Source organism: Mustela lutreola, chromosome 9 (assembly GCF_030435805.1).
Source record: "Mustela lutreola isolate mMusLut2 chromosome 9, mMusLut2.pri, whole genome shotgun sequence".
Taxonomy (NCBI): Eukaryota; Metazoa; Chordata; class Mammalia; order Carnivora; family Mustelidae; genus Mustela; species Mustela lutreola.
The window spans coordinates 23,719,624-23,747,106 of NC_081298.1; the positions used below are offsets into that span (position 1 = coordinate 23,719,624).

At 41.6% G+C, this 27,483-nt stretch overlaps 1 protein-coding gene across 8 annotated transcripts in view; it reads left to right on the forward strand.

The window, feature by feature from the left end:
• NCOA6 (nuclear receptor coactivator 6) overlaps positions 1-27,483 on the forward strand; it is a 102,786-nt gene that overhangs the window by 67,682 nt on the left and 7,621 nt on the right. For 4 of the 8 annotated variants that reach the window (XM_059133453.1, XM_059133451.1, XM_059133450.1 and 1 more), the window contains 8 exons: positions 592-1,485; positions 3,524-3,670; positions 7,673-8,789; positions 11,671-11,792; positions 15,200-18,196; positions 21,112-21,180; positions 24,001-24,037; positions 26,825-26,973. In XM_059133453.1, coding sequence (XP_058989436.1) covers positions 592-1,485; positions 3,524-3,670; positions 7,673-8,789; positions 11,671-11,792; positions 15,200-18,196; positions 21,112-21,180; positions 24,001-24,037; positions 26,825-26,973 — 5,532 coding nt within the window. The remainder of the gene's footprint in view (positions 1-591; positions 1,486-3,523; positions 3,671-7,672; positions 8,790-11,670; positions 11,793-15,199; positions 18,197-21,111; positions 21,181-24,000; positions 24,038-26,824; positions 26,974-27,483) is intronic. The other 4 variants (XM_059133457.1, XM_059133454.1, XM_059133455.1 and 1 more) reach the window with 4 other exon arrangements.

Sequence of the window (27,483 nt, forward strand, 5' to 3'; positions counted from 1 at the left end):
AAATGCCACCTTCTTTATGAAAGCTCCACTATGTCTTCAAGCTAAAAGTCATCATTTCCTCTAAAAATTTCTCATTCTCTTATCAATTATAACCCAACATTCCTAAAAATGCAATCCTTCAGCTACATAGTCCTGCAGGATACTTCATGGCAGAGAATTCTGTAATAAATTTCGTAAATGCTTCATGCTTTATCCTTCCTCTTAGAGATTCACAGTTAACCTCTTGGAGACGCTAAAAGTCCTGCAGTGAAGAAGCCCTTCTAAGCTGGTTAGGTTCAATTGTTCCCCAAACCTAACTGACTATATTTTATTTTGTTATTTTGTTTTCTTGTAACGCTAATGACTGAAGAAGTTCCTCCAGGATATGCTTTGGAAAATACTGCTCTCCACATTTTATTTTTGGCTCTTTTACCCACTTTTGAACCATAAGCTCTTTCTAGACAATACTTACCTTTCCGTCACCTTGTTATGTTGCTTTGCATATAGAAGGTGCTAACAAGCATCTCATTGAAGGAACCAGGAGATTTACTACTGCTGTAGGATCTAGGTTGCAGTAATTTAATTATTGCTTTGTTAACTGTCTTTAAACAGATGCAATGGATCCACTCCTCTCTGGGCTCCATATACAGCCACAGAATCACCCCTCAGGATCTTTAGCTCCCCCGCACCACCCAATGCAGCCTGTCCCTGTGAACAGACAAATGAACCCAGCTAATTTTCCCCAGCTGCAGCAGCAGCAGCAGCAGCAGCAGCAGCAGCAGCAGCAACAGCAGCAGCAGCAACAGCAGCAACAGCAGCAGCAGCAGCAGCAGCTACAGGCAAGACCCCCACAGCAACATCAGCAGCAACAGCCACAGGGAATTCGAACCCAGTTTACTGCCCCAACTCAGGTGCCTGTTCCTCCAGGCTGGAACCAGCTGCCTTCTGGAGCCCTTCAGCCTCCTCCAGCCCAGGGTTCTCTGGGCGCAATGACTGCAAGCCAAGGGTGGAAGAAGGCTCCCTTGCCTGGCCCAATGCAACAGCAACTCCAGGCAAGACCATCCTTAGCCACGGTACAGACACCTTCCCACCCTCCCCCTCCATATCCCTTTGGCAGCCAGCAGGCCTCACAAGCCCATACAAACTTTCCTCAGATGAGCAACCCAGGCCAGTTCACAGCTCCTCAGATGAAGAGCTTGCAGGGAGGGCCCTCCAGGGTCCCAACCCCCCTGCAGCAGCCCCACCTCACCAACAAGTCTCCTGCCTCCTCACCCTCCTCCTTCCAGCAGGGATCCCCTGCATCCTCCCCAACGGTTAACCAAACTCAGCAGCAGATGGGACCAAGGCCACCTCAAAATAACCCACTTCCCCAGGGATTTCAGCAGCCTGTCAGCTCTCCCGGTCGGAATCCTATGGTTCAACAGGGAAATGTGCCACCTAACTTCATGGTGATGCAGCAGCAACCACCAAACCAGGGGCCACAGAGTTTACATCCAGGCCTAGGAGGTGAGGAACACTGAAGCTATTTGTGTTGGTAAATTTACTGGAGATAGATCTTAATAGAACTTCAATCTTTAGAGTTAATGGAGGGAGGATGTAATTTTTTGACTTTGTGGATGTAGTGGTGACACTTAATATAACTTAGTTAACTTGATACATTATGCAGCATCTTACTGATTACATTTAAGCTAGCCCTCTGGATAAAAATGCAGGTAAAATTCAATATAGAAATTTCCATTTTGTTTTTCAAATTATTTTTGCTTGATCTTGGACTAATAAATTAAGATGTCCAGAAGAAACATGCATTGTATTAACTTAAACTTCTCAGCTGTTGGAAAAAAAAGTAAGAGTGTGCAGTAGAGCAAAAATGAAAAAATAAATACAGGGTCTTTTGGGGAAAAGTCCCTTCAAGTTTCCAATTTTGATAATCTTAGTAAAGTAGTAAGCATGGTATTTGTTAAATTTGATTAAAGTGTTAAAAGGGAATAAGTTCAGAAATCATTGACTTTTATAATTTTATAATGCCAATGCCTGCTCCTTAGAGAGGGAGTTCCACCAGTTATACCTAAAGGAGATTTATTTATTTATTTTGTAAGGTGCCTCTTGTATGAAGAAAAAGCAATGGAGCTTAATGTGTGAGAGGTAAAACGATTACAGTAAAACTTATCCATCTCCATGTTTATTATTTATTCTTATTAATCATTGATCTAGTGCACATGAATGTGCTTGCAGCTTTTCAGTAAGGTATAGAGAGTATCAGTAATACTGTCATCTGATAAACATGTCCCCACCAAAAGACACCCATTGCCTACCCAGAAAAAACCCCTTGCATCTTTATCTTTAGTGCAACATAGCAAAGGCATGTTCTCATAGTTTCTGGTGAAATTAAGTTGCTCATCAGTCTTTTCACTCTCTTGTAATTAATTTTGCTGACTTGCAGGCTATAATATTTGAATCCTAAGAAGTTTTTAGAAAATGCAAGAATGTTTCAGCTCCAAATTCACTGTTCTGGGCATGTAGCTCTGGATCAGTGGAAGCGGGGTAGTCCCTCCTACAAATGTGATTACTGATTTAATTACAGTGGAAGTATGCAAATGGAGGCTTGTCACTGCTAAGGAAAGGACAAGTGTATATTTGTTTACACAGTGTTTTCAGGACATTGAAATTTGGTCCTTAAAAATAAATGGACTAATACAAAATTTTTTAAGTGAGCTTTAGGTCTTGATGCTTTCATAGAGCAGATGATGTGCTCACCTAGGTGATCTGGCCACATCAAGGCCTGTGTTATAAACAATGAGTGGGTTCTGAGATCCTCCTTCTTACAGATCTGTTTTCTGAAATTAAACTTTCCTATAAGAGGAAGTAATATGTTCGTAAGATTCCATTAGAGCACGGCTTTTGGTACCATAGCTGTCGGAATTACAGCAAACCTTAAAAGGGGAAGGCATGATGATAATTTAATATAGCCTCACTTGGAAGCTCCTATGGATTGTTTCTAATTTCCTGTCTCTTCCCAAGAGATAAGCACAATATTCGGGGAAATTTCCACAAAAGAGATTGTCATCCATTTCCTTCAATGGAAAAAAAAATTACCTGTCATTAGTATCAGGACCCAGCTCTTTGTTTTATAGCATCTCTGATCAATTTGTTTGAATATGAGAGAATTTAGCATATTCGTTTGGTGCCTATGTTAAAGTATGTAAAGTTTTGGGGTCTGTTGTATTATAGTGAAAAGTGAGCCCTAAACCTTGCTGTGACGTGGCCCTCAGATCACATTTAGGGAGCAGATTGCCATCTCTTCCTTGGCATGTTCTAAGTGTAAATTTTTTAGTATTTCTTTTTCATTTTGACAATGCTCATGTAAGAGATTGTGTTGATTTTTTTAACCATCTTTCCCAACCTTATTATTAAAGATCCTACCAGTGTGACAGAGAAAGCTAAGCCAGTGGAGACTTCATGCAGCTCATCCTTCCTTATTCATTCCACATCTAAGCAAGAGTATAAATTTGCTAGGTAACTGCCTTACTCATTGTTTTCTATTAAGGAATGCCTAAACGCCTCCCACCTGGCTTCTCAGCAGGACAGGCCAATCCGAACTTTATGCAAGGTCAGGTGCCTTCGACCACAGCAACCACCCCTGGGAATTCAGGAGCCCCTCAGCTGCAAGCAAATCAAAATGTCCAGCATGCAGGTTTGTTTTCTGTGCTTTATTCGGCCAGCATTTATTGAGCATTGTGTGCTAGATACCGTGATAGGCAATAAGAATATATGGATAAGTATAAATCCTGGCCCTTTCCCTTAATCTCAAACCAAAATTATTCTTAAAGGGCAATAACTGATACGGCAAATGTAGGTACAGTGTCTTGGGAACCTAAAAGCACCTACGGAAAGAAAATGGAACTTGAGGGGCACCTGGGTGTTGCAGTCGGTTAAGCATCTGCCTTTAGCTCAGGTAATGATCCCAGGGTCCTGGGATGGAGTCCCACATTGGGCTCCCTGCTCTGCAGGGAGGCTGCTGGTCCTTCTCCCTGACTTGTGCTCTTTAGCTCTCTCTCTGTATCTTTCCAATAAATAAACAAAATCTTAAAAAAAAAAAAAAATAGAAGAAGAAGAAAAGAAAAATGAAACCTGAGTTTGAGCAGGGATCAGTGGTTTTTTTTCTGTAAAGGACTCCAGGTAGTAAAGATTTCAGTTTTTCCAGATTATATAGTCACTATTGCAACTACTTAACTCTGCTGTCATAGCACAAAAGTAGCCATTAACAATATGACAAATGAGCATGGCAGTGTCCCAAACACTGTTTATTTAGAAACTGGCAGTTGATTTGGCCCATGGGCCATAGTTTTCCAGCTCCCAAGTTAATAAAAGGGCAAAAGACATTTCTGGCAAAGGAAACTATAGGTATAGAAGCACAGAGGCACATGGCATTTTGGAGGAACTGCAACTTTTTAAATCTAACTGCAGGGGGCACCTGGGTGGCTCAGTGGGTTAAGCCGCTGCCTTCGGCTCAGGTCATGATCTCAGGGTCCTGGGATCGAGCCCCGCATCGGGCTCTCTGCTCAGCAGGGAGCCTGCTTCCTCCTTTCTCTCTCTCTGCCTGCCTCTCTGCCTGCTTGTGATCTCTCTCTGTCAAATAAATAAATAAAATCTTAAAAAAATAAATAAATAAATCTAACTGCAGTACATATTAGCTTTGTTTATGCAGAATGTTTAAATTCTGGTTTACAATGTAGTGTTTGAAGGCCAGACTTCAATCAATAATAGATTTAATGCCAACAGTGTATTGTTTATAAGTAGTTTTGGAGAGGAAATAGGATGGAACACAATAGCTAAAAATGGCTAAAAAAGCATTTGTAATGGCTAAAAAGAATTTGTGTTCTTTTTAGAACACAAGCAGTGTTATATATGCCCAGCTTTTGTGTTCCTGGTTACTTAGGTACCACATGACTAATCTTATCGTTTCTCAGTTTGGACTGAGGTAGCATAAATAGTTTCTGTGAAGAATTCCCCAACCCACTTGGAATTAATTTAGTTACGTGGTTCCAACTTTAACTGTAAATCACTAAAGAGCAAGAAAGTTCTAACTTAATTTTTTTTTTAGAAGTTCAAACTACCTCATTAAGGGTGAGAGAAGTGTAGGCAAACTACTTGACTTGCCCTATCTGCTAATGGCAAAACTGCATTCCTGAGTTATGTGAATTCATGAGTTTTGTAGGAGGTTATAAAACAGTGATAAAATCATTCATAATTCTTTCACCCAAGCCAGCTGTTTTTTCTTTTTATGTGGTGCCCTCTACATGCACGTATTTTTCCGATTTCCCCATTTATCCTAAGCTAGTTCTACTCCTGTCTCTTACCCTACTTTATTTCTCTTATTAGCTTTTACTTCTTCCTGAAAAAATGCTTGTCTCTGTTAGTGTCTCTTGCCAACTCCAAGGAATCAGGGATGAGATTTATCTTGTTACTGATACTACTTTAGCACCAGAAGTATCTTGTACATATTAGGTGCTCAATAAATAAATATTGATCAAATGACTATAAACTGGTATTTTCAGTGTGTATGGTATATATAGTGGTCACGGGGTTCAAGTTAAGAATTTATAAGGCTAGGGGCACTTGGGTGGCTCCGTCAGTTAAACATCTGACTCTTGATTTTGCTTATATTATGGGATTGAGCCCCATGTCCAGCTCCGTGCTGGACGTGGAGCCTGCTTGGGATTCTCTCCCTCCCTCCGTACCTACCACCATTCTCTCTCTCTCAAAAATAAAAATGAAACAAAAACATTTAAAAAAAATTTTTTTTAAAGATTTTATTTATTTATCAGAGAGAGATGGGGGGAGAGAGCAAGCACAGGCAGACAGAATGGCAGGCAGAGGCAGAGGGATAAGCAGGCTCCCTGCCGAGCAAGGAGCCCGATGTGGGACTCGATCCCAGGAGGCTGGGATCATGACCTGAGCCGAAGGCAGCTGCTCAACCAACTGAGCCACCCAGGCGTCCCCAAAAACATTTTTTAAAAGAGTTTACAAGGCTAGTTTAGAAACTCTAGGTAATGTGAACAAGGTAGAGTTCGTCCCGTGTCTCCCTGGCTGGTGCATGGACTGGTCTCATAACTTCATATGGCTGCCACTTTCTAGTCCACACTTAAAAGTTACAAAGAAAAGAGAGATAAAATACTCTAGAGGGTTATTCAGTAAAAAGGGGGATATACTGCAGGCAACTATAGGAAGATCCCAAAGACTCAGCAATAAGTAAACACTGTAGCAAGTCAGCTGCAGTGTCCTTGTCTAAATTAGAAATAACCAAGACAACTAGGACATGTCCCATATGATCCATCAGGGACAGCCATAGGGGAGGGTCAGTGAAGTTTTAATATCCCTTGTTAATTGTTCTCTGTCTGCAGCTTCTGGGTTGTCTGTCAGTTGAGTCCCAGCTTCCAGATCAGGATTAAATAATTTTTACCTGGGGCACCTGGGTGGTTCAGTGGATTAAGCCTCTGTCTTTGGCTCGGGTCATGATCTCAGGGTCCTGGGATCGAGCCCCACATTGGGCTCCCTGCTCGGTGGGAGCCTACTTCTCCTTCTTCTCCCCATTCCTGCTCTGTCAGTCTCTCTCTTTCAAATAAATAAGTAAAATCTTTTAAAAAATAATAATATTACCACATTGGGGCAGAGAAGACCTGTCCTCAGGAGGTATTAAGTGTTCTTTCTTTTCATGTATAGCATCCAGGTACAACACATATAATCTTTGAGAGTCATTCATTTTCCAAGAAGCATTTTTTAAATATCTTCTCAATATTGTCAAGATTTTTCCAAGAGAATGCATCACATTTGTTGTTTCCTGGACTTCTCTAAAGCAGAGCTTATTTCACTAGCCTACAGTGCTTTTCATTATTTTTTTTTTCACCTTAAAGTAGCTACATGTCATTTTTAAATAATGAGAAGCTGCCTTTCTGTTTAATCTGAAAAGAGTAATCTTATCTTTAAGGTAACAAATAGGAGTAAAGAAACAATTTCCCCTTCTCTTGTATGGTCATTGGGAATGTAAACAATCATTCCAAAGTCATAGCTCCATACTTAGAAAAGCCACAGAAGGGGTGCCTAGGTGGCTCAGTTCATTGAGCATCTGACTTTTGATTACAGCTTAGGTAATGATCTCAGAGTCCTGGGATTGAGCCCCACGTTGGGTTCTGAGGTCAGCAGGGAGTCTGCTTGAGATTCTCTCTCCCTCTCTCTCTGCCCCTCCCTCTTGCCATCTCTCTCTCTCCCTCTCTCTCAAATAAATGAATCTCACTCACTAAATTAAAAAAAAAAAAAAAAGCCACAGAAAATATGTGAAGCCCAACATATTTGGTTTTTTTTTTTTTTTTAAAGATTTTTTTTTTTTTTTTTTTTTTTTTTGACGGAGAGAAATCACAAGTAGATGGAGAGGCAGGCAGAGAGAGAGGGGGAAGCAGGCTCCCTGCTGAGCAGAGAGCCTGATGCGGGACTCGATCCCAGGACCCTGAGATCATGACCTGAGCCGAAGGCAGCAGCTTAACCCACTGAGCCACCCAGGTGCCCCAACATATTTGTTTTTGTTGGTCAGTGGACATGTGGGTGATCAGTGTTTTTCCAATTAATAATTTGAGTATCTTAATATCAATAAGATAAGACTATTTCTTTTTGAAACTGTCCTTTCTTTTTCTCTTTTTAGGTGGGCAAGGAGCTGGTCCTCCTCAAAACCAGATGCAGGTGTCTCATGGGCCACCCAATATGATGCAGCCCAGCCTCATGGGAATTCATGGCAACATGAACAGCCAGCAGGCTGGTAGTTCTGGTGTTCCTCAGGTGAACCTCGGCAACATGCAAGGCCAGCCTCAGCAGGGCCCACCATCTCAGCTGATGAGCATGCACCAGCAGATTGTGCCCTCCCAGGGCCAGATGGTCCAGCAACAAGGAACCTTGAACCCTCAGAACCCTATGATCCTTTCAAGGGCCCAGCTTATGCCTCAGGGCCAGATGATGGTGAACCCTCAAAACCAAAATCTTGGGCCCTCGCCTCAAAGGATGACCCCACCCAAGCAGATTCTTCCCCAGCAGGGCCCACAAATGATGGCACCACATAACCAGATGATGGGGCCTCAGGGCCAAGTTTTACTCCAACAGAACCCAATGATAGAGCAGATAATGACCAATCAGATGCAGGGGAATAAGCAGCAGTTTAACACTCAGAACCAATCCAATGTCATGCCGGGACCAGCACAGATAATGAGGGGACCAACTCCAAACATGCAAGGAAACATGGTGCAGTTTACGGGACAGATATCAGGACAGATGCTGCCACAGCAAGGGCCCGTGAACAACAGTCCATCTCAGGTTATGGGGATTCAGGGGCAGGTCTTGCGACCACCAGGACCCAGCCCACACTTGGCCCAGCAGCATGGTGATCCTGCTACTACAGCAAACAACGATGTCAGTTTGTCTCAGATGATGCCTGATGTTAGCATGCAACAAAGCAACATGGTTCCCCCCCACGTGCAGGCCATGCAGGGAAACAGTGCCTCGGGAAACCACTTCTCAGGCCACGGGATGCCTTTCAATGCACCTTTCAGTGGAGCACCCAATGGAAATCAGATGTCCTGTGGTCAGAATCCAGGCTTCCCAGTCAATAAGGATGTCACACTAACAAGCCCATTGTTGGTCAACTTACTGCAGAGTGACATCTCTGCGGGCCATTTTGGGGTAAACAATAAGCAAAATAATACCAACGCAAATAAACCGAAGAAGAAGAAACCCCCTCGGAAGAAGAAAAATAGTCAGCAAGATCTAAAGTAGGTTGTGGTAGTTTCACCTCGAATCTTATTTATTTCTATGTGGACTTACTTGATGGAAAATTTTAAACGTATATAAAATTAGAACAGTATGAAATTCCTCTGCTTCAACAATTATCAATTCATAGCCTATCTTGCCTTCATTTCCCCATTACCTTTTTGATTTGACTTTAAATATTTCAGTACTATGTATCTCTGAAAGATAAGGATGGTTGGTTTTTGTTTTTGTTATTGTTTTTTAATGAATACACTATACCATTAACATGTAGAAAAGCCAGTACTTCATATTCTCACATATTTGGACAATGTTCAAATTTCTCTATCTTAATTCTTTTTTTTATAGTTTGTTCATATAAGGATTCAGACATGGTTTATATTGCAATTGACTGATAAATGTCTCTTAAGTCTATAGTCTTAGGGGGATTGTGGCACATGGACACTGAAAAGTAGCCAGTGCTACCATATTGTACCTCCACAAAGCAGTTCAGGCTATTAATGGCTGTTGGGTAGCCAGAAAGTCCAAGTGTGTTTTAGATATATAAACAATTTATGGAGATTCCTCGCTGTCTCAAATAGAAATAGTTTTTCAGGAGTGCCTGGGTGGCTCAGTCATTTAAGCATCTGATTCTTGATCTCAAATCAGGTCTTGATCTCGGGCTTGTGGGTTCAAGCCTCGTGTTGGGCTGTGTGCTGGGCATGGAGCCTACTGTAAGAAAAAAAAAAAAAGAAATAGTTTTTCTGTACAAATGCCTTTCCTTAAAAGGCTCCCATCATCCATAGAAGCTTAAAACTTCGTTTTACGTTGGTTGGACGTTTTAAATTTGTTACCCTTTAAGTAAAGTTTCTCTGGGTGAGTTCTTTCACAAGATCACAGCAGGAAGAAAAATTAATTTGTATGGCATGTCTTGAAACTAAGTTAATAATCACATTTTTGGCTTTGATAAAATGTTTCCAGAAGGAGTATTGATTAAACTGGGTTTTCTGCCTTAAATCATAAAATTAGAATTCAGAGACATTTGTTAATAGGGAATAGTGACTAACAGTTGTAAAAATTGGTTAATCAAAACAAATTGCTAGAACTGTAGAATAGGCAAGTTTTAGTTAAATAGCCATAAATGTTCAAAGTAAAACAGACTATCTATCTCCATGCCTTCCCACAATATTTCTTTGACTTTAATATTACACCATGCTCACTTGCTGCTTCTTAAATCTTCTAAAAGTCTATAACTGTATATTAACAAACTATATTTTCCTGAATTCAGACCTAATAAGACCTTCAATTATCTAATTTTTCCAGTAACTCTAAGTTAAATTCTTTACAGCTATCAACCTGCTATACTGGGAGGGTATTTATTCCTCCCAGTAGTCTAAGAGTAAAATTGCAAGGTTATTCGGTTGCCTTTAGTATGCATTCTTGCTGTCTTCATCAGCCCCGAGAGATTGCTAATTCTTGAAGCCAGAAATTGTGAAAAGGCCCTTATATAGCATCAGGGTTTCTAGGAAAGGGAGTCAGTATGTATAATAGGAAGAGCACCTGCTCCTAACTCTACCAGTAGTTCACTGTGGAACCATGGGCCTCTTACACCTCTCTGGGCCTTTGTTTCTCGTCCATAACATGAGGTGGCTGGATCAGATATCTGATAATTTTTTTTAGCAGTGCAGTTCTATGTAAGCAAAGAGACCTACAGAATCCTTACAATTTGAAGTGAGGGGGAAGTCATAGAAGAAACAAATTGATACAGCCATCTGGATGTGCTAAGGACCTGCATCACATTCTAAATTTCCATGTGCTAGAACTTTTTTAAATGAATTTAAGGTAAGACTTAGAAACTGCACAGAATATAATGAGATCAAATACTGTCTAAAAGTGGTGACTGGGGCGCCTGGGTGGCTCAGTGGGTTAAAGCCTCTGCCTTCTGCTCGGGTCGTGGTCCCAGGGTCCTGGGATCGATCCCCGCGTGGGGCTCTCTGCTCTGTGGGGAGCCTGCTAACTCCTCTCTCTCTCTCTGCCTGCCTCTCTGCCTGCTTGTGATCTCTGTCTGTCAAGTAAATAAATAAAATCTTTAAAAAAATTTCTTTAAAAAAAAAAAATAAATAAATAAAAAAAAAAATAAAAGTGGTGACTGACATCAGGGCAAAGGGAAGCTAAAGATAAGGAAGAAAGGTGCAGCTAGGAGTAAGATTCCAAACCAAATGGATATGAGCTGCCGGTTCTTTGGGAATTTGGTTGTTGGTAATAACATTTTTTTTCATTTCTTTTTCCCCACTAGAAATTCTGAATTACAACCAGGTAAAAACGAAAGCATCCCAAAGCTAATGGGGATGTCTGCAAATACTCATTTAGCAGAATTAATTAGCTTGTTTTAGTATTCTCCATTTTTCTTTATTGTCCAAATACCATTTTTATCAGCCAGCCTACAACTTTTGCAAGGTGTTATGAATTATCCACACAAAAGAAATAATCTGGACTCCCCAACTGACCTTGATAACTACACCAAAGATAGTGTGGTTTCACAAAAATAGTACTTTGTAATGTTGATAGTGCAAACTATGATCAGGTCTTAAAACATCTGAAGGATGGATGATTACATGAAAATCATGTCAGAAATTTGAAGAAAGCACTTCGAATAAATGGCCATACTATTAGGTTAAGTAGATTTTTTTTTTTTTTTTTTTTTTTTTTTTTTAGGTTAAGTAGATTTTTTATGCTGGATTATTTTTATGCCAAATATTGACTATTTTATCAGACTAGAGAGATGTATGTACTGATAAGGATGGTAATGCAAACAGATATTACTTCTTCAGAAATAGGGGAGAGGTTAAGCTAGTTTCATGGTATAAACTATGCAACTTACTGTCAAATGTATAATTTATTTTTTAGTACCCCAGATACTCGCCCAGCTGGGCTGGAAGAGGCCGATCAGCAGCCATTGCCAGGAGAACAAGGAATTAACTTGGACAACTCGGGCCCTAAACTGACAGAGTTTTCAAACCGACCACCAGGTGATAAAATGTTAGCTAAAGATTATATACTTTTCATCATTTATACAGCAGTACAAAGTTTCTCTTCAAGGAAACAATAGTATTTTATTTTGTCTCCTCACTAGGCTTCTTTAGAGATAAAATGTATCTAATATTTGGAAACTTTGCTTTGATAGTAAGTGAAAATTTCAAACATAACTTGTGTATATATGTGGTATATACAGTTGACCCTGAAACATCATGTTTGAAATGGATGGGTCTGCTTACATAGAAATTTTTTTCAATAAATACAGTACTGTAAATGTATTCTCTCTTTCTTACTTTCTTACTAACATTTTTTTCTCTAGCTGACTTTACTGTAAGAATATAGTATATAATACATATAACAAAAATACATGTTAATGGATTATTTATGTTATCAGTAAGGCTTCCAGACAGCAGGTAGGCTATTAGTATTTAATTTTTGGGGGAGTCAAAGTTATATGTGAATTTTTGAATTGCCTTGGGGGGTTAGTGTTGCTAACCCCCACATTGTTCAAGGGTCAACTGTATATATACTGCTTAGATTAGTCTTCATTATTTTAAGCCCTCATAAAATCAGACTGAAATGTCAAGTGCCTCTTTATTCTTGTCAGTATCAAGGTTGTAGTTGGCATCAAAACAGATTTAAGATTAAATGGAAAGATGTTTTCACTCTAATCCTGCTTGCCTGCCTTTCTTGCAGCCTTTCCTGCTAGGGTTTTCTCAAAGCAAAGAACAGGTTTACAATAAGATTTTTTAATAGCAATTTTATTAAGAATCTTTAAGCCTAAAATCTATATGAGAGTAATAAAAAAAGACACTTATATACCTACCACCCAACTGAATAATAAATAGGGTCAGTATTATTGAAGCCCTCTATGTTATTCCCCTTTCTGACTATAAAATAATATTATCCTCTAAATGTTGGGGGAAAAAAAAACTCCAAAAATTTATTTATTCCAACTTAGGTGTTATAGAAGAACTAAGGCCAGCTGCCACAGTATCTCTATACTTGTTACTGTTGGCCTGAGCAGTGATTTGTAACCATATTCTCCTGTGACCCAGTTAAAGACAAACAAGCCTGTTATACTTGGGTCACTCTCCCCTGTGTATACAAAGGATTATGTTTTGTTTTTTCCTCACTAGTTATTACACCATTTTGGCATGTAAGTGAGAATGACATTATTTGGGGAATAAACTTCAATCTACCCTTAATTTATGTATTTTAAAAATGAATCAAAAAAAGAAGTAAATACATCATGATGTCATTACTTCGTGGTATTACAAATTGTATGGGCACACCACACTTCCAGTCAGTGAGATGCAGCAGCACAGTTGAGGTGGGTAAGTCACCTGTCTTGACAGGTGTATCCAGAAGGCATTATGAAGAGGAAGGTCCTTTCTTCCCTCAGACATACCTGAGTTCTTCTCATGTGAATCCCAGAGATCCTTACACTCATATTGCGTCTTTTCCATAGTTTGTAAACTAGAAACTTATAGGCTAAATTTGACCTATTATGTCTTTGAATTGTCATGCAGTGTCTTAAACCAAACAAAAAAGCCTCAATTTAAATGCCTTTAGACAAAATATCCATTCTGATCAGTTTGGATCTGTCCACAGGACTACTAGTGTCTTACACCACACCACTTCTCTTCTTCACTACTGGCCTGTTGCCTAAAGGCATATGAATTTGCATCCCTTGACTAATAAATAGGGCATTTGGTTATGTTATAAATACCATGTGTGCTCTGGCTTTCCTTCTCCACCATTCTGTCATGGCAGCTCCAGTCTGTCTTAGCATTAGTGCCCTTTGGACTGTTACCTCCAGCTGCTGGAACCTTTATAACAGCCATGCCCTCAGCTCTTACTTTTGAGAGGCTGCTGTATTACCTGTTCTGCTCTTTTTGGTATTCACTGTGCTGCCTAGTGGGCTGATTGAAAGATAAAAGACATTTGTGTCATAGCCCAACAAAAATGGACTTCTACAGAGGAGACAATTTTAATATGGGAACCCAAGTTAAACCTGCAGAAATGGCGTACATTATTGGCTCTATAAATGTAAAAAAGTTTGGACCTAAAATAGAAAAGGATTTTTTTAAAAATCTTCAAAACTGAATTTGGCACATTGTATTCATTGGTGCCATGGAAATCTTTGGCCTGAAGACATTGATCAGGTATGGACCATAGGGTCTGACTCTGTGGATCAGCAGCATTTGATAGCTGCTCTGTGAAAATCTTGAATCATCGTTTCTGCCGACTGCGAGAGCCAGATGTTCTTATTACTGCACCTTCTTAAAACTTTCCATATGTATTTTTCATGCAACAATGGAATAAATCTAGTTTTTGAAATTGTATCCCAGCTATATCCTCACTTTTTCCCATGGAATCACCTTTATTCCCGGTTAATGATTTTTCTTTTCTGCTGATCGTGTAAGGCTTTGTTTCTAAAATGCCGAGTGAAATCTTCATAAAAGAATTATTTGACCTCTTGCCTTCTGGAAATCTATAAGGCATTATCCCCCAGATTCTTTTCCCGAAATTATTTTTTATTCCTAAGGGCAATGCTTCTGGCTTGCTTATTCTCCCATTGTGCATTCATAGAAAATATTTCTCCAAATAGAGTTTTAACATATAAGAAAGTAAATGGAAATTAATATCCATTTAAAAAACTTGGAGCCTTCAGTTGATTTTCAGCTTCCATGAGCTCCTACTATTTAGTAAACTGATTTACTTCAGAGGGGCACGTTAATTCAGTTGGGTTCCCCAAAGGATTGAGCCTGAAGGATGCAGCATGGTATATAGAGAAGCCAGTAGACTGGAGTAATTTTAAATCTCTCTTAAGGAATTGAATCCTTACATTTTCTGTTTTACTTCTGTTGAAAGAATAAAAAGACTCTCTTCAGTGCTGGCGTTTTCACAAAATCTAGCCTTAAAAAAATTAGTGATAACAGAAAAATTGAATCCTAAATGCCTTGGCTCACTCACAAGGACAGTGGCATATTTATTATGACCACGTGAGAGCCCAGTGCTGGGTACTCAGCTCCTTGCTGTCGATGGGAATTGTTCTCATTTTCTCCAAATGAGTGGCCGGGACAGACTTGGCCACGTTGAGCACACAGCACCCAGTGTCTGTCTGTCAGAGTCATGGTGCAGTAGTAGCTCATTCACACCCTGAAGACTAAGGAGCTGCAGGTTCTTGATGCTTCGCTTTTTGTTTCCTTCAGCAGTGTGCCCTTTGCTATGTCAGATAATGAGGAGCTGCCCCCCCACCCTGGGAGTGGGCCTGCCTGAGCTGTTGGTGCATGGTCCAGGCTGCCTAGATGAGCAGTGCCTGGCGGTACTCTACAGGTAGCAGAGCTTTTCTTGCCAAAAATCTAACTTCCCTGATTTTGGGGGCTTGTTTTAGGTTATCCTTCTCAACCAGTTGAACAGAGGCCACTTCAGCAGATGCCTCCTCAGCTCATGCAGCATGTGGCAGCCCCACCACAGCCACCACAACAGCAGCCACAGCCACAGCTGCCGCCGCCGCCGCCACAGCAGCCACCGCCTCCCAGTCAGCCGCAGTCGCAGCAGCAGCAGCAGCAGCAGCAGCAGCAGCAGCAGATGATGATGATGCTCATGATGCAGCAGGACCCCAAATCAGTTAGGCTTCCAGTCTCCCAGAGTGTCCACCCGCCACGGGGCCCCCTGAACCCAGACTCCCAGAGAATGCCCATGCAGCAGAGTGGCAGTGTGCCTGTTATGGTCAGTCTGCAAGGACCTGCTTCCGTGCCACCGTCACCTGATAAACAGAGAATGCCAATGCCTGTGAATACTCCTTTGGGAAGCAGTTCAAGGAAAATGGTATACCAGGAGAACCCCCAGAATCCTTCTAGCTCACCGCTGGGAGAGATGTCCTCACTTCCTGAAGCAAGTGGCAGTGAAGTACCATCTGTCTCAGGAGGCCCAAACAACATGCCTTCACATTTAGTAGTTTCTCAAAATCAGTTAATGATGACAGGGCCAAAACCTGGGCCATCGCCCCTTTCAGCAACTCAAGGAGCAACTCCCCAGCAACCACCTGTAAATTCCCTGCCCAGCTCCCATGGCCACCATTTTCCAAATGTGGCTGCTCCGGCCCAGACTTCTAGGCCTAAAACACCAAACAGAGCCAGCCCCAGACCCTACTATCCTCAGACACCCAACAATCGCCCTCCCAGCACAGAACCTTCAGAAATCAGTCTGTCACCAGAAAGACTCAATGCCTCCATAGCAGGACTCTTCCCCCCACAGATTAATATTCCTTTACCTCCTAGGCCAAATTTAAACAGGGGCTTTGATCAACAGGGCCTAAATCCAACAACTCTAAAGGCCATTGGGCAGGCACCTTCAAATCTTACCATGAATAATCCTTCCAATTTTGCTGCCCCCCAAACTCACAAATTAGAGTCTGTGGTGGTGAATTCTGGAAAGCAGTCTAATTCTGGAGCAACAAAACGGGCTAGTCCAAGCAACAGCCGCAGGTCTAGCCCTGGGTCCAGTAGGAAAACCACCCCAAGTCCTGGGAGACAAAATTCAAAAACCCCTAAACTTACTCTGGCTTCTCAAACAAACACAACCCTGTTGCAAAATGTGGAGTTGCCAAGAAACGTATTGGCCAGTCCCACTCCTTTGGCCAATGCCCCTGTACCTGGGAGCTTCCCTAACAACAGCGGGCTAAATCCTCAGAATCCTACCATGCCTGTGGCTGCAGTGGCGGGTGTTCTCGAGGATAACAAGGAGAGCTTGAATGTGCCTCAGGACAGCGATTGCCAGAATTCCCAGGGTAGGAAGGAGCAGGTAAACATTGAGCTCAAAGCAGTCCCTGCCCAAGAAGTTAAAATGGTTGTCCCTGAAGATCAATCTAAAAAGGAAGGGCAACCTCCGGATCCTAACAAACTGCCCAGTGTTGAAGAGAACAAAAATTTGGTGTCTCCTGCTATGAGGGAAGCACCGACATCGTTAAGTCAACTTCTTGACAACTCTGGAGCTCCTAACGTGACCATTAAACCCCCTGGGCTTACAGATCTGGAAGTAACACCTCCAGTAGTTTCTGGGGAGGACCTGAAAAAAGCATCTGTCATTCCCACACTGCAGGATCCGTCTTCTTCTAAAGAACCCTCTAATTCCCTAAATTTACCTCATACTAATGAGCCGTGTTCAACCCTTGTACATCCAGAATTGAGTGAGGTCAGTTCTAATGTTGCACCAAGCATCCCTCCAGTAATGTCAAGACCTGTCAGCTCTTCCGCCATCTCCACTCCCTTGCCCCCAAATCAGATAACTGTTTTTGTAACTTCCAATCCTATCACAACTTCAGCTAACACATCAGCAGCTCTGCCAACTCACCTGCAATCTGCACTGATGTCAACAGTTGTCACAATGCCCAATGTGGGAAGCAAGGTTATGGTTTCTGAGGGACAGTCAGCTGCTCAGTCCAATGCCCGGCCTCAGTTTATCACACCTGTCTTTATCAATTCATCCTCAATAATTCAGGTTATGAAAGGATCACAGCCAAGCACAATTCCTGCAGCCCCACTGACAACCAACTCCGGCTTGATGCCTCCCTCCGTTGCAGTTGTTGGCCCTTTACACATACCTCAGAACATAAAATTTTCATCTGCTCCTGTACCGCCTAATGCCCCCTCCAGTAGTACTGCTCCTAGTATACAGACTGGTCGACCCTTAGTCCTTAACTCACGAGCCACCCCTGTTCAGCTTCCTTCCCCGCCTTGTACCGCTTCTCCGGCTGTCCCTCCTCACCCCACTGTCCAGCAAGTGAAAGAATTGAATCCAGATGAGGCTAGTCCTCAGGTGAGCACCTCAGCAGATCAGAGCACTCTGCCCTCTTCACAGTCAACCACAATGGTTTCTCCCCTTTTGACCAATAGTCCAGGCTCCTCTGTCAACCGGCGAAGCCCAGTCTCATCTGGTAAGGGCAAAGGAAAAGTGGACAAAATCGGCCAGATATTGCTTACCAAGGCATGTAAGAAAGTTACAGGCTCTCTCGAGAAAGGGGAAGAGCAGTATGGTGCAGACGGAGAGACTGAAGGCCAAGGGCTAGAGACCACAACTCCAGGGCTCATGGGAACAGAGCAGTTATCCACAGAGCTGGACAGTAAAACCCCAACACCCCCAGCACCCACTCTGCTAAAAATGACCTCTAGCCCTGTGGGCCCGGGCTCCACCTCAGCAGGACCCAGCTTACCTGGCAGTACTCTCCCCACCAATGTACGCTCAATAGTAACCACTTTGGTACCCTCTGAGCTCATCTCTGCGGCGCCGGCCACAAAAAACAATCATGTTGGCATAACATCTGAGCCACTTGCGGGTGGCCTAGTGGAGGAGAAAGTGGGATCCCATCCAGAGCTTCTGCCCAGCATAGGTATGTACTTGGGGCCTGGCATCATCTCGTGTCAGGTTTTTGATGACCTATCCCACAAAAGAAAGCATGACTTCTTTTTACTTGGAGGAAGAAGAATGGGCTAGATGGCAATAGTGGGAGTTTTATTTATTGGAAGTACATTGGGGAACATACTTTAAGACCCGTGTTAAGTTTACATTCATCAACATGGTTCTCTCTCAGCTCCTGAAATAGGGATAGGCCTTTCATTTGCATAAAGTTTGCGTTTTACGAGGAAGGGTCTTTACACACGTTATCTCACATCATCTCCATACCAATCATGTCAGTTGCCCTGACTCCATTCTGTGGGTGAGAGGCTTGAAGCTCAGAGTTCAGTATCTGTTTAGAGTCTATCCTGTGAACCTTCAGTTTAACATTGCCCCTTAAAGGTGAATAGCAGCTTCTGCAAGTTTGCCTTACTGTGATAATGACTTGCTCTGGACAGTTTCAGAGCAGGTTCTCATGGCCTCTTCCTCATGGTGCTCTGTCCCGGAGACTGTTCCTTCTGACTGGCTACTCCAGAGGAGAGCTTTACAAAAACCCAGGTTTCATGATTATTAATAGACAAAGGAGATGCAAAGTGGTTGAGAGACAGGCTTGAGTTAGTATCACAGCGCCTGCATTTACCAGCTCTGTGGGTTTAGGCAAGTTACTTGACTACTCCAAACTTGAGTTTTCTTCTTTGTAATATGGAGATAATAGTTGTAAGAATTCAGTGAGGTAATATAATATGCTTAGCACAGAATATAGTAATCAATAAATGTAAATAATTGTTATTACCAATTTCTCTTTGATGCAGTCTCTTTGTAAATTAGACCGTTCCAATTTGTGTAGATCTAGATTATTTCTTATGTACTGTGAAGGTTGGCATATGATGGGAGCATTGGTGTCCTTAAAACTCCCCTCCTCCCTTCACACTCTGTCTCTCACATATACATGTTCCTTCTTCTGTGAGGCTTAAATTTTATAGAAACTCTGTTTCCACAGAGTGGAACCAATCACACACTGCCAAAGCTAAGAAAGACCTTTACTTACATCCTAGGCCAGCAAATAGTGCCTGTCTTGTTTAATGCAGCTAAAAATTTTTGAGTGGTAAGCACCTACATGGAGAGGCAGAAAGAATACAAGCTTCAGGGTGTGATCAGAGTTCAAAGTCTAATCCCACTGGTTACCAGTCATAGTTGGATAAATTCCTCAACCTCTTCTAAACCTATAAAGTGGAGGCTATAATTCCTGCTCCCCAAATTTATACAGATACAAGGAGAGCACTTAGCATAAAGTGGCCAGCACACCACCTCACTGAGGGCTTTGGAAAGGTTAATTCTCCTTGTCTCTGCCTCTTTACTTCAGTGCTGGAGATGGATGCAAGGAGGGATAAAGGCCCTTGAGTTCACTGCCCTTACCAGAGACAGAGACAGGTCTGGGGGTTCTAGGTTTCTGGTTCTAGTTCTGTGGAGGTAGGTAACTCCTAAGATTGAAGAAACCTGGTGTGATTTAAACATACTCTCTGCTATTAAGTGTTTCTATTGTACTTCCTTTCAGGGAACTTTCCTCCCACATATCAAGAGAATAATGGTGAAGTGGTTAAAAATATGTTTTTCTGGATCATATATAATCTTAGAGGACTATATGAGCTTTGGGTAGATGAACCTGTAGTTGGAGAAAAAAAAATCTCAATTTTAGTTGATTGTTCCCATTCTTTTTCAAGAGGCTTCTGGGTTTTTGTCATGAAAATGTGAGAAACCAATACTAGATTTAAAAGTAGAAGTTAAGGTGTATAGTTTTAAGCTTTATGAGATAAGCATCCAAAATAAATTCTTAACAAAATGCATTATTGACTAAGAAGGCAGAGAAATATACAAAATTGACAATTTCCACAATCGGGTAAAACTTACTGTTACAGGGTTTATCTAAGATATTAGGCTGAAATGTCAAGATGGGAGGACATAATCCTTGAGTGTCTATGGTGTATCTGTGCCCTTAATCTTTACTGTGTGATCCAGTAAGCTCCCATTCTAGAGTACATTGTGTATCCTGTTCCATTCCTCTTCAAGGACCTAAGTACTCTCTGTCCTCTGAAGCATAATTCAGATGTTTATCCCTCTAATGTACCATCAGTTTTCTCAATCTAGAATTGATCTCCCTTGCTTCTGATTCCCATAACACTTTAGACTTTTTGAATCATCTTTATATAACATCCCAGTGCACTCCAGTGTACCACATGTGTGTATCTTATCTTTGATACTGGACTGTGTTCCTGATGGGCAGAAAGAATAATTGATCTTGAAAGGTGCCTGGCACAGTCCCTTGCCTCTAGGGAGTTCTTGGTAACTGTTTGTTAGACAAGTAAATGACATATGAAATGATTCATTCATCAAATGTGAATTGAATATCTGCTTTGTGACCATCACACTCTGCCAGGTGCTGTAGAAAAGTATAAAAGAAATAGTATGATTCATTTCAGGTCTCAAGGGGGGTAATCTTTACAGGGATGAGACAAGTTTTTAAATGCTAAGGTGAATGGTATAATTGTTCCTCTGAAAGTGGTTTGGGTTGCCTACTAAGGTATGCTTTGGAGTTTTTTTTAAGAGTACTGGATAGAACATGACCCTAAGAAGCAAAAATTGTGGGTGCTTTTGTCCTCATGACCACCTCCTTCCTTGATCTTTGTACACACAAAAGGGAAAAACAAATAACCCTGCTGGTGGTCTGTGGTACCATGTGGTATGGTAGCTAATTTTTTAAGTAGGTTTTGAAATGTCCTTTCAAGGCAATTGAAATTTCCTCCAAGAGGATATGTATTTTAGCAGTTACTTAGCTATTGATTTAGTCAGTGCTTTCTATTTTGTTGAGAAAAGAAACTAAAAGGCCTGTATTTTTTTTCCCCCTTGCCTTAGCCCCTTCACCGAGTTTAATCTCAAAGGAAACTCCAGCCACAACATTGCAGGGGTCTGTTGCCAGACCAGGTAAGGCATGCTTTGGAAAATCTTCTCCAAGTGGAATGGATTACATGTGAAGGAACTGCTTCTGCCCTCAAGGTGCCAAGAAGTGGCTGAAACTCTCTTACCTACTGGCTTCAGGCAGAATTCAGCCAAGTGGCAGAGCTTGTGCAGCACTCTTTGATGTAATTTTTCCTGGACCAGCTTGCTGTCTTATACATTCCTGGTGTCAGCCGGGGAACTCAAGAAGGACTTTGCAGTGCCCATTGTCTGCCTGCCACCCAGCTATTGGGTTTCCATTGCACAGTTTGCCCTGTCTCATGAGCCTGGCCCCCATAGCTGGCACCTCACTGACTGGCATATGGCAGTTCACTGGGGTGGCAAGCATTACTGCACTAAGCTAGTAACTGCCCTTTTGTGACAGCAGTGGAGGCTTGTTCTGAGGACCTCTGCTACAGGGAGGCAGCCATTCTCCAGGGAGTCAGTCATTTCAGTCATCTCTGGATGGCATTATGTTGCTTCCCATGACCAAGAAATTGCAAATAGCACTAGGGATGGTGTTTCTGGAAGGTGGAGTCCATGGTAATCTGACAAATAATTGTTGTGGAATGCTGTGTCAGCTCTGAACACACGAGGATCTTGATGGCAATAACAGCACTGCCTTTGTAAGGCAGATAAATATGCCAAAGCAGATAAATATCATAAATATGTTACAGTTTAGTCTTGCCTGGCCCTCTGTCGCTGAAGGTATTGAGGGATACCAAAATAAATTTAAAAATAAAATGAACTATGACCTTTCCACAAAGAGGTTAGAATCTCATTTACAGTTCATACTTGACAAAATTTATAAGCAAAAAACAAACAAACAAACAAAACTACCGTGTTTAGTTTTGTGGGCCCAAGCCAGTGAAGTTAAGGTATAACTTGAGATTTATTTTTTAAGGCATCTCTGTATCCAGTGTGGGGCTTGAACCCACAACCCTGAGATCAGGAGTCACATGCTCCACCCACTAAGCCAGTCAGGCACCTTCTCTTACAGTTATTTTTAAATGGGCTTCAGGTGCTATGTCCTTTGCTATGTTCTGTTGCACACTCAGAGCAAAATCAGGCCTCTGAAACGAATGGATGAGCTGAAAACATTTCAGCCACCCAGATTTTTCCTTTGCTACCAACTGCCCACATGATTGTGCTAGGCACCTGAAACGGGGAGGAGTGGAGTGAATTATTCACATAGGGGCTTAGATAGTAAAATTCATTTTTGGTGAGAAAAGAAGCAGCTAGGAAGAAGAAGGGAATTCTATTTCCTGCCTCAGTTCTTTACTCCAGAAAAATGCGTTTTTTCATATCCTACATCTAAGAATAACTGACCGAAGAATCCTGTTTGTTTTAAAAGTTTCTCTTAAATGAATCTCCTTAAAATGCCCCCAGAGTCACTAACTGCCTTCACCAAATTCCTATGGTCTGTACTTACGTGAATTAGCTGTGATAGTGTTAAAGTTCTCAAAAGCACTAAATTCTGTTTCAGATTAACAAGCTAATCAAAGTTTTTATGTAATCCACCTCTTTCGGGCTGTTTTCATTTTTGAGCACATGTTACCAGTGGAGCCAACAAGGCAGCAGAGTCCTCGGTGAGGTGGTATCTGTTTCATGTGGTGGGGTGTGCGAGGTTTATGGTTTAGATATGGGGAGCTAGGTAGCAAATGGGAAGCAGGGATTCTCTTGTCTTCCACTGAAAGCAGAGTATTCTAGCCTCCTCACATTAAGGCTGCATCAACATGAGCATCATAGCAAGAATAATAGTAATAGCTAATATTACTTCTAAGAGCCAAGTGCTGTACTGAATTTTTATGTCTGTTGCCTCATTTAATCTTCTAACTTTGAGGTGGGTAAAGTGATTGTCCCCTTTTTCCAGATGAAGCATTGAGCACAGAGGTCAAGTAATTTGCTTGGGGTTACATGGCTAATAAGCAGCGGGGTCAGAATTTTAACCCATGCACTCTGACTTCACTGCCTTCAGGGAAGTTAACCTGTAATCAGTGGGGTAGATTAGGCCTGCACTGAGTTTGCGGTGCTAAATTTTCTAAAAGGGGGGATAGGCAGAGCTGTGCAAGTCCAAAAGCAGGAGAAATCACTGCTCTCTGGTACTCAGCAAAGTCTTTTGGAAAGATGGAACTACCTAGAGGCCTATAATAGAGGAAGATGTTTTCCTGCTGATGCTGAGAAAGAAGTGCCTGGTAAACCCAAGAATGCTCATTTAAGCAAAACCCTGCTAGACAAATTACTGAGGTTTTCCTTTCTTGGAGGGCATTTCTGGGAAGTTGAGGAAGAGAGGAAAATGAAGGAGTCTATGGGTGTTATCTCAAAGCAAAGCAATCTGCCCTCTAAAACTCAGTGAGGAAGTCCTTTGGAAGAGAATGCATCCTGAATAGATATTTAAGACATATTCAAAGATTGCTGTCTTTAAAAACAAGTGTCAGGAGGGTGGAGATATTTTAAGAATGAAAACAATCTCTTCTACATGGGAGGAAGAGGCTTATTTTACTAACCTAGTTATAGCTGGGTGAAATAGGAACCAGGCAGTGTGAATTTAGTTCTATTGATCCAAACAGGATTATTTCACAGTGTGGAGTGGAAGTAAAAATAGACCAAGTAAGTGTCTTAGGCCCCAGGCAACTGAGTTGTGTCCCTGCCAACTCTGTACCATGTAGGGGTGAGAATCCTGCTGGGCACAGAGACATGTTAGCCTAAATAGGGCATTCAGAATTCTCATAGACACCTTGCTTCTCCCAGTGGACATAGACCACAGGAGCTCCCACATCTCATTTCTGTGCTTTGTATTTTTCACAGAACTCGAGGCAAATGCTGCCATAGTCTCTGGACAAAGGTAAGATGATCATTCTGCAGACTCAGCATGAAAACGGCATAAGCCTCTTTGAAGGGTATCGGCTTTCTCATCCTTTAAAGCTCTCTTCACCTTGGCCTTTTCCTTCACTCTTTGTACCAGTCTGTTTTCCCTACAAAAGCGGGGGAGCTGTCATGAGTCTTCATCCCTCAGAAATAACATTTCTCTTAATAAAACTTGGTGGCTAAATTTCTCCCTTTTTTGGTGGTTTTGAAAACTGAATGAGAGAGCATGTTCAGCACTCACCATACTGAGTAAACAGTAAATGTTCAATATGTAGGAGCTGTTGATATCTTGTCATTAATAGTAGTCCTTGCAACACCTTCTGAAATATAGCTATTTTTCCTCCAAGCATAAGAGATTCAGTTGGGGTCTGACCCCAAAACTCATGCTTTTTCTGTTAAGCCCCACAACCTAACAAAGTGAAATACACCTGTGGCTTCAACCTCATTAACCCCATGGAGAGAAGTATTACTATTTTTCAAAAGTCTTTCCTTATTTAGGATGACATTTTAGAGAATTTATCATATTTGTACAACTTAGTTTGTAAAACACCTTCACAGTCATATTCTCATGCAATCCTCCTATCAACCCTGTGAGGTGGTCATAAGAGCCAACATTTACGTGAATGCATTCCATGCCATCCACTGGGCTGTAAGCCCAACAAGGGTATTATCTCACTTAATTTTCACAATATCTATTAGGAAGGTAAATTCTGTCTTAAAGATAAGAAACCTAAAGCTCAAAGAAGTTAAGTAAATTGCCCAAGGCTACAGATTTAGTAAGTGGTGCATCTGAGATTCAAATTCAGGCACTCTGACCGCAGTACCCTCACACTTACTGTATTGCAGCAGACAAAATGGGGGTTTATAGATCAGGAATTTGAAGCTTAGAGAAAGTTAAATAAATGGCCAATAAATATATAGGTAAGACTTGACCCCTGTTCTTCTACTTCCAAGCTTATTGATACTCCTACTACATCATTCTGCCTTCATTTTTATGAAATACTTGAATTCATTAGCCTTTCTCGAGCATGCGCCAGAAAGTGGCTACAGAAAGAAGATAATCAGATCAAAAATATCCTGTGGGTGTTTGTTTCCAGAGCTGTCTGAGCACTGGCCGTATAAATACCAGGACAGTACTGCTGTGACTCTTGTTTTGCCAGGAGAAGGAGGCACCTCTATTAGGAATCTTTCTTCCTCAGAGGCTTGGACCATTTTCTGGGCATCTAGCCAGAAAGCCATCCGGAACATCTCTAAAAGGATATGTAAATACCCCTTGACTTATCATTCCACCCCAGCTCCAGCCTCACTGCTTCTTCACTTACCTCAGCTTGTGGGGCAGTGGTTAGATATAAAGCAAGATAGCGAACAGTATGGCCACATTCCCAGCCATAGTGCTACTAGTGAAGGATCCTCGGGCAGGAGCAAAAACGCAGGGGTAGGGATAGTTGATAGGCCATGGTTCATGCCTCTTAAGGAGCTCCTGATCTAGTGGGAGGCAGAAGATATTCAAAGAAAATATGCTGTACAATCTGATGGGTGCTCTAGAATGCCAGAAACAGACTGTGAACCAAAAAAGACAGAAGAGACAACTTCACTTGGGAAGTGAGGTCATGGAAGACTTCCCAAAGAGGCATCCCTTTGACCAGCTTCTTTTGTTTTTCTCTGTTGTATTACTTTCATTTTAGTTCTATGCCTTATAAGCAGATTTATCAGCTTTTTTCCCCTAATGATTCTGCCATGCATTTTTTTGAACCATGAAAGCAGTAAAAAGTTTATTAAAGAACATTTGAAATTCAGATCAGAGAATTTGAAGAAAATTACCAGTAAACCAGGATTTCTGTGACTCAAACAATACTCACTGTGTATATTTTATTTTATTTATTTGTTTTTTTAAGATTTTATTTATTTATTTGACAGAGAGATCACAGGCAGGGAGTCAGGCAGAGAGAGAGGCGGAAGCAGGCTCTCCGCTCAGCAGGGATACTGAGGCAGATGCAGGGCTTGATCCCAGGACCCCGAGACCATGACCTAAGCCGAAGGCAGCAGCCTAATCCACTGAGCCACCCAGGGGCCCCTCACTGTGTATATTTTAGTTCATCTTCCTCTGCTTCTCTTCAGAGTATGTCTACGCATAGGGAGTATTTTATATACAAACACTATAATATATATATATTATATATATCTACTATATAGTGTTTTATATATATATAAGCACTGTACATCATGCATACACACAATGTATCTCACATTCATTTATATGTGGTTACATATATATACTCAACATGTGTTATGATGAAAATGGGATTATACTATTCATAATATTGGTAACTTTTTCCCCAGGACCCTGGGATCATGACCTGAGCCAAAGGCAGAGACTTTAACCCACTGAGCCACCCAGGCGCCCCTAGATACTATTATTTTTTGAAAGGAAATGTTGTTATTTAAGAAAAATGGGTGAAAAAAAAATGTTTGACAATTTTTGTTGCAAGTTCTTAATTTCTTTTACCTGTTTTCCCACAATTTTACCAGGAATATACTTTAGTATTTTATTTTTAATAGTGTAACAAACTAGACTCACTCTTAAATTGTCAGTAATATAGAAAGTAATTGTGTTTATTGTCCCAGGGTGGAATATTTTCTCTTCAGAATGACTGTATAGTTCTTAATCTCCTGCCTTACAAATGAAACTCTACCTGAAGAACCCATTTTTGTGTGTGACTTGATTCCCTCACCTCCTTGGAAACTTTGTGCTTCCCTTTGTCAGCAGTGAGCCCAAAGAGATCATTGAAAAGTCCAAAACCCCAAGCAGAAGAAACTCCCGAACTGAAGAGCCAACTGTGGCTTCTGAAAGTGTGGAAAATGGACATCGCAAGCGATCCTCTCGGCCTGCTTCAGCCTCCAGCTCTACTAAAGGTTAGCATTGGGGGGTTGGTGCCATTATGGGTCACATAGAAGAATGGGGTCTTTACCACCACAGCAGAGGACTTTGTCTTTCATCTTTGCTTCTTTTACTTTGACTTCTACTCTTTGTCCTTCCTTAGTTCATTTACCTATGTGTTTTCTGTGTGTATACATCGCAGCAAGCACCATTGGGGAAGAAAAGGAACCTAGCAGGGCAGATTGATTCATGATCACCATTTCACATAGATCCTCAATATGGCCCAGCCATCTTTCTGCGGTCAACTCTCTTTTCCACTCCTCTGGACTTTACTTTCTCTCTCTACTTTCTGTCCCTGCCAGCAGAGATTCTCACCTCTTCACAGAGAAAGTAAAACTGCTTCAGCTCTTGCTACCAAGACATAAATCTACCAGGATCCTCCTTTGCTCCTACCATAATAGAGCAGCTGTCCTCCTCAAGTCTAAGGCCAGTTCCTCCATATGCCTCCTTGATACCATCTTCTCTAACCTTGTCGATAACCTTAC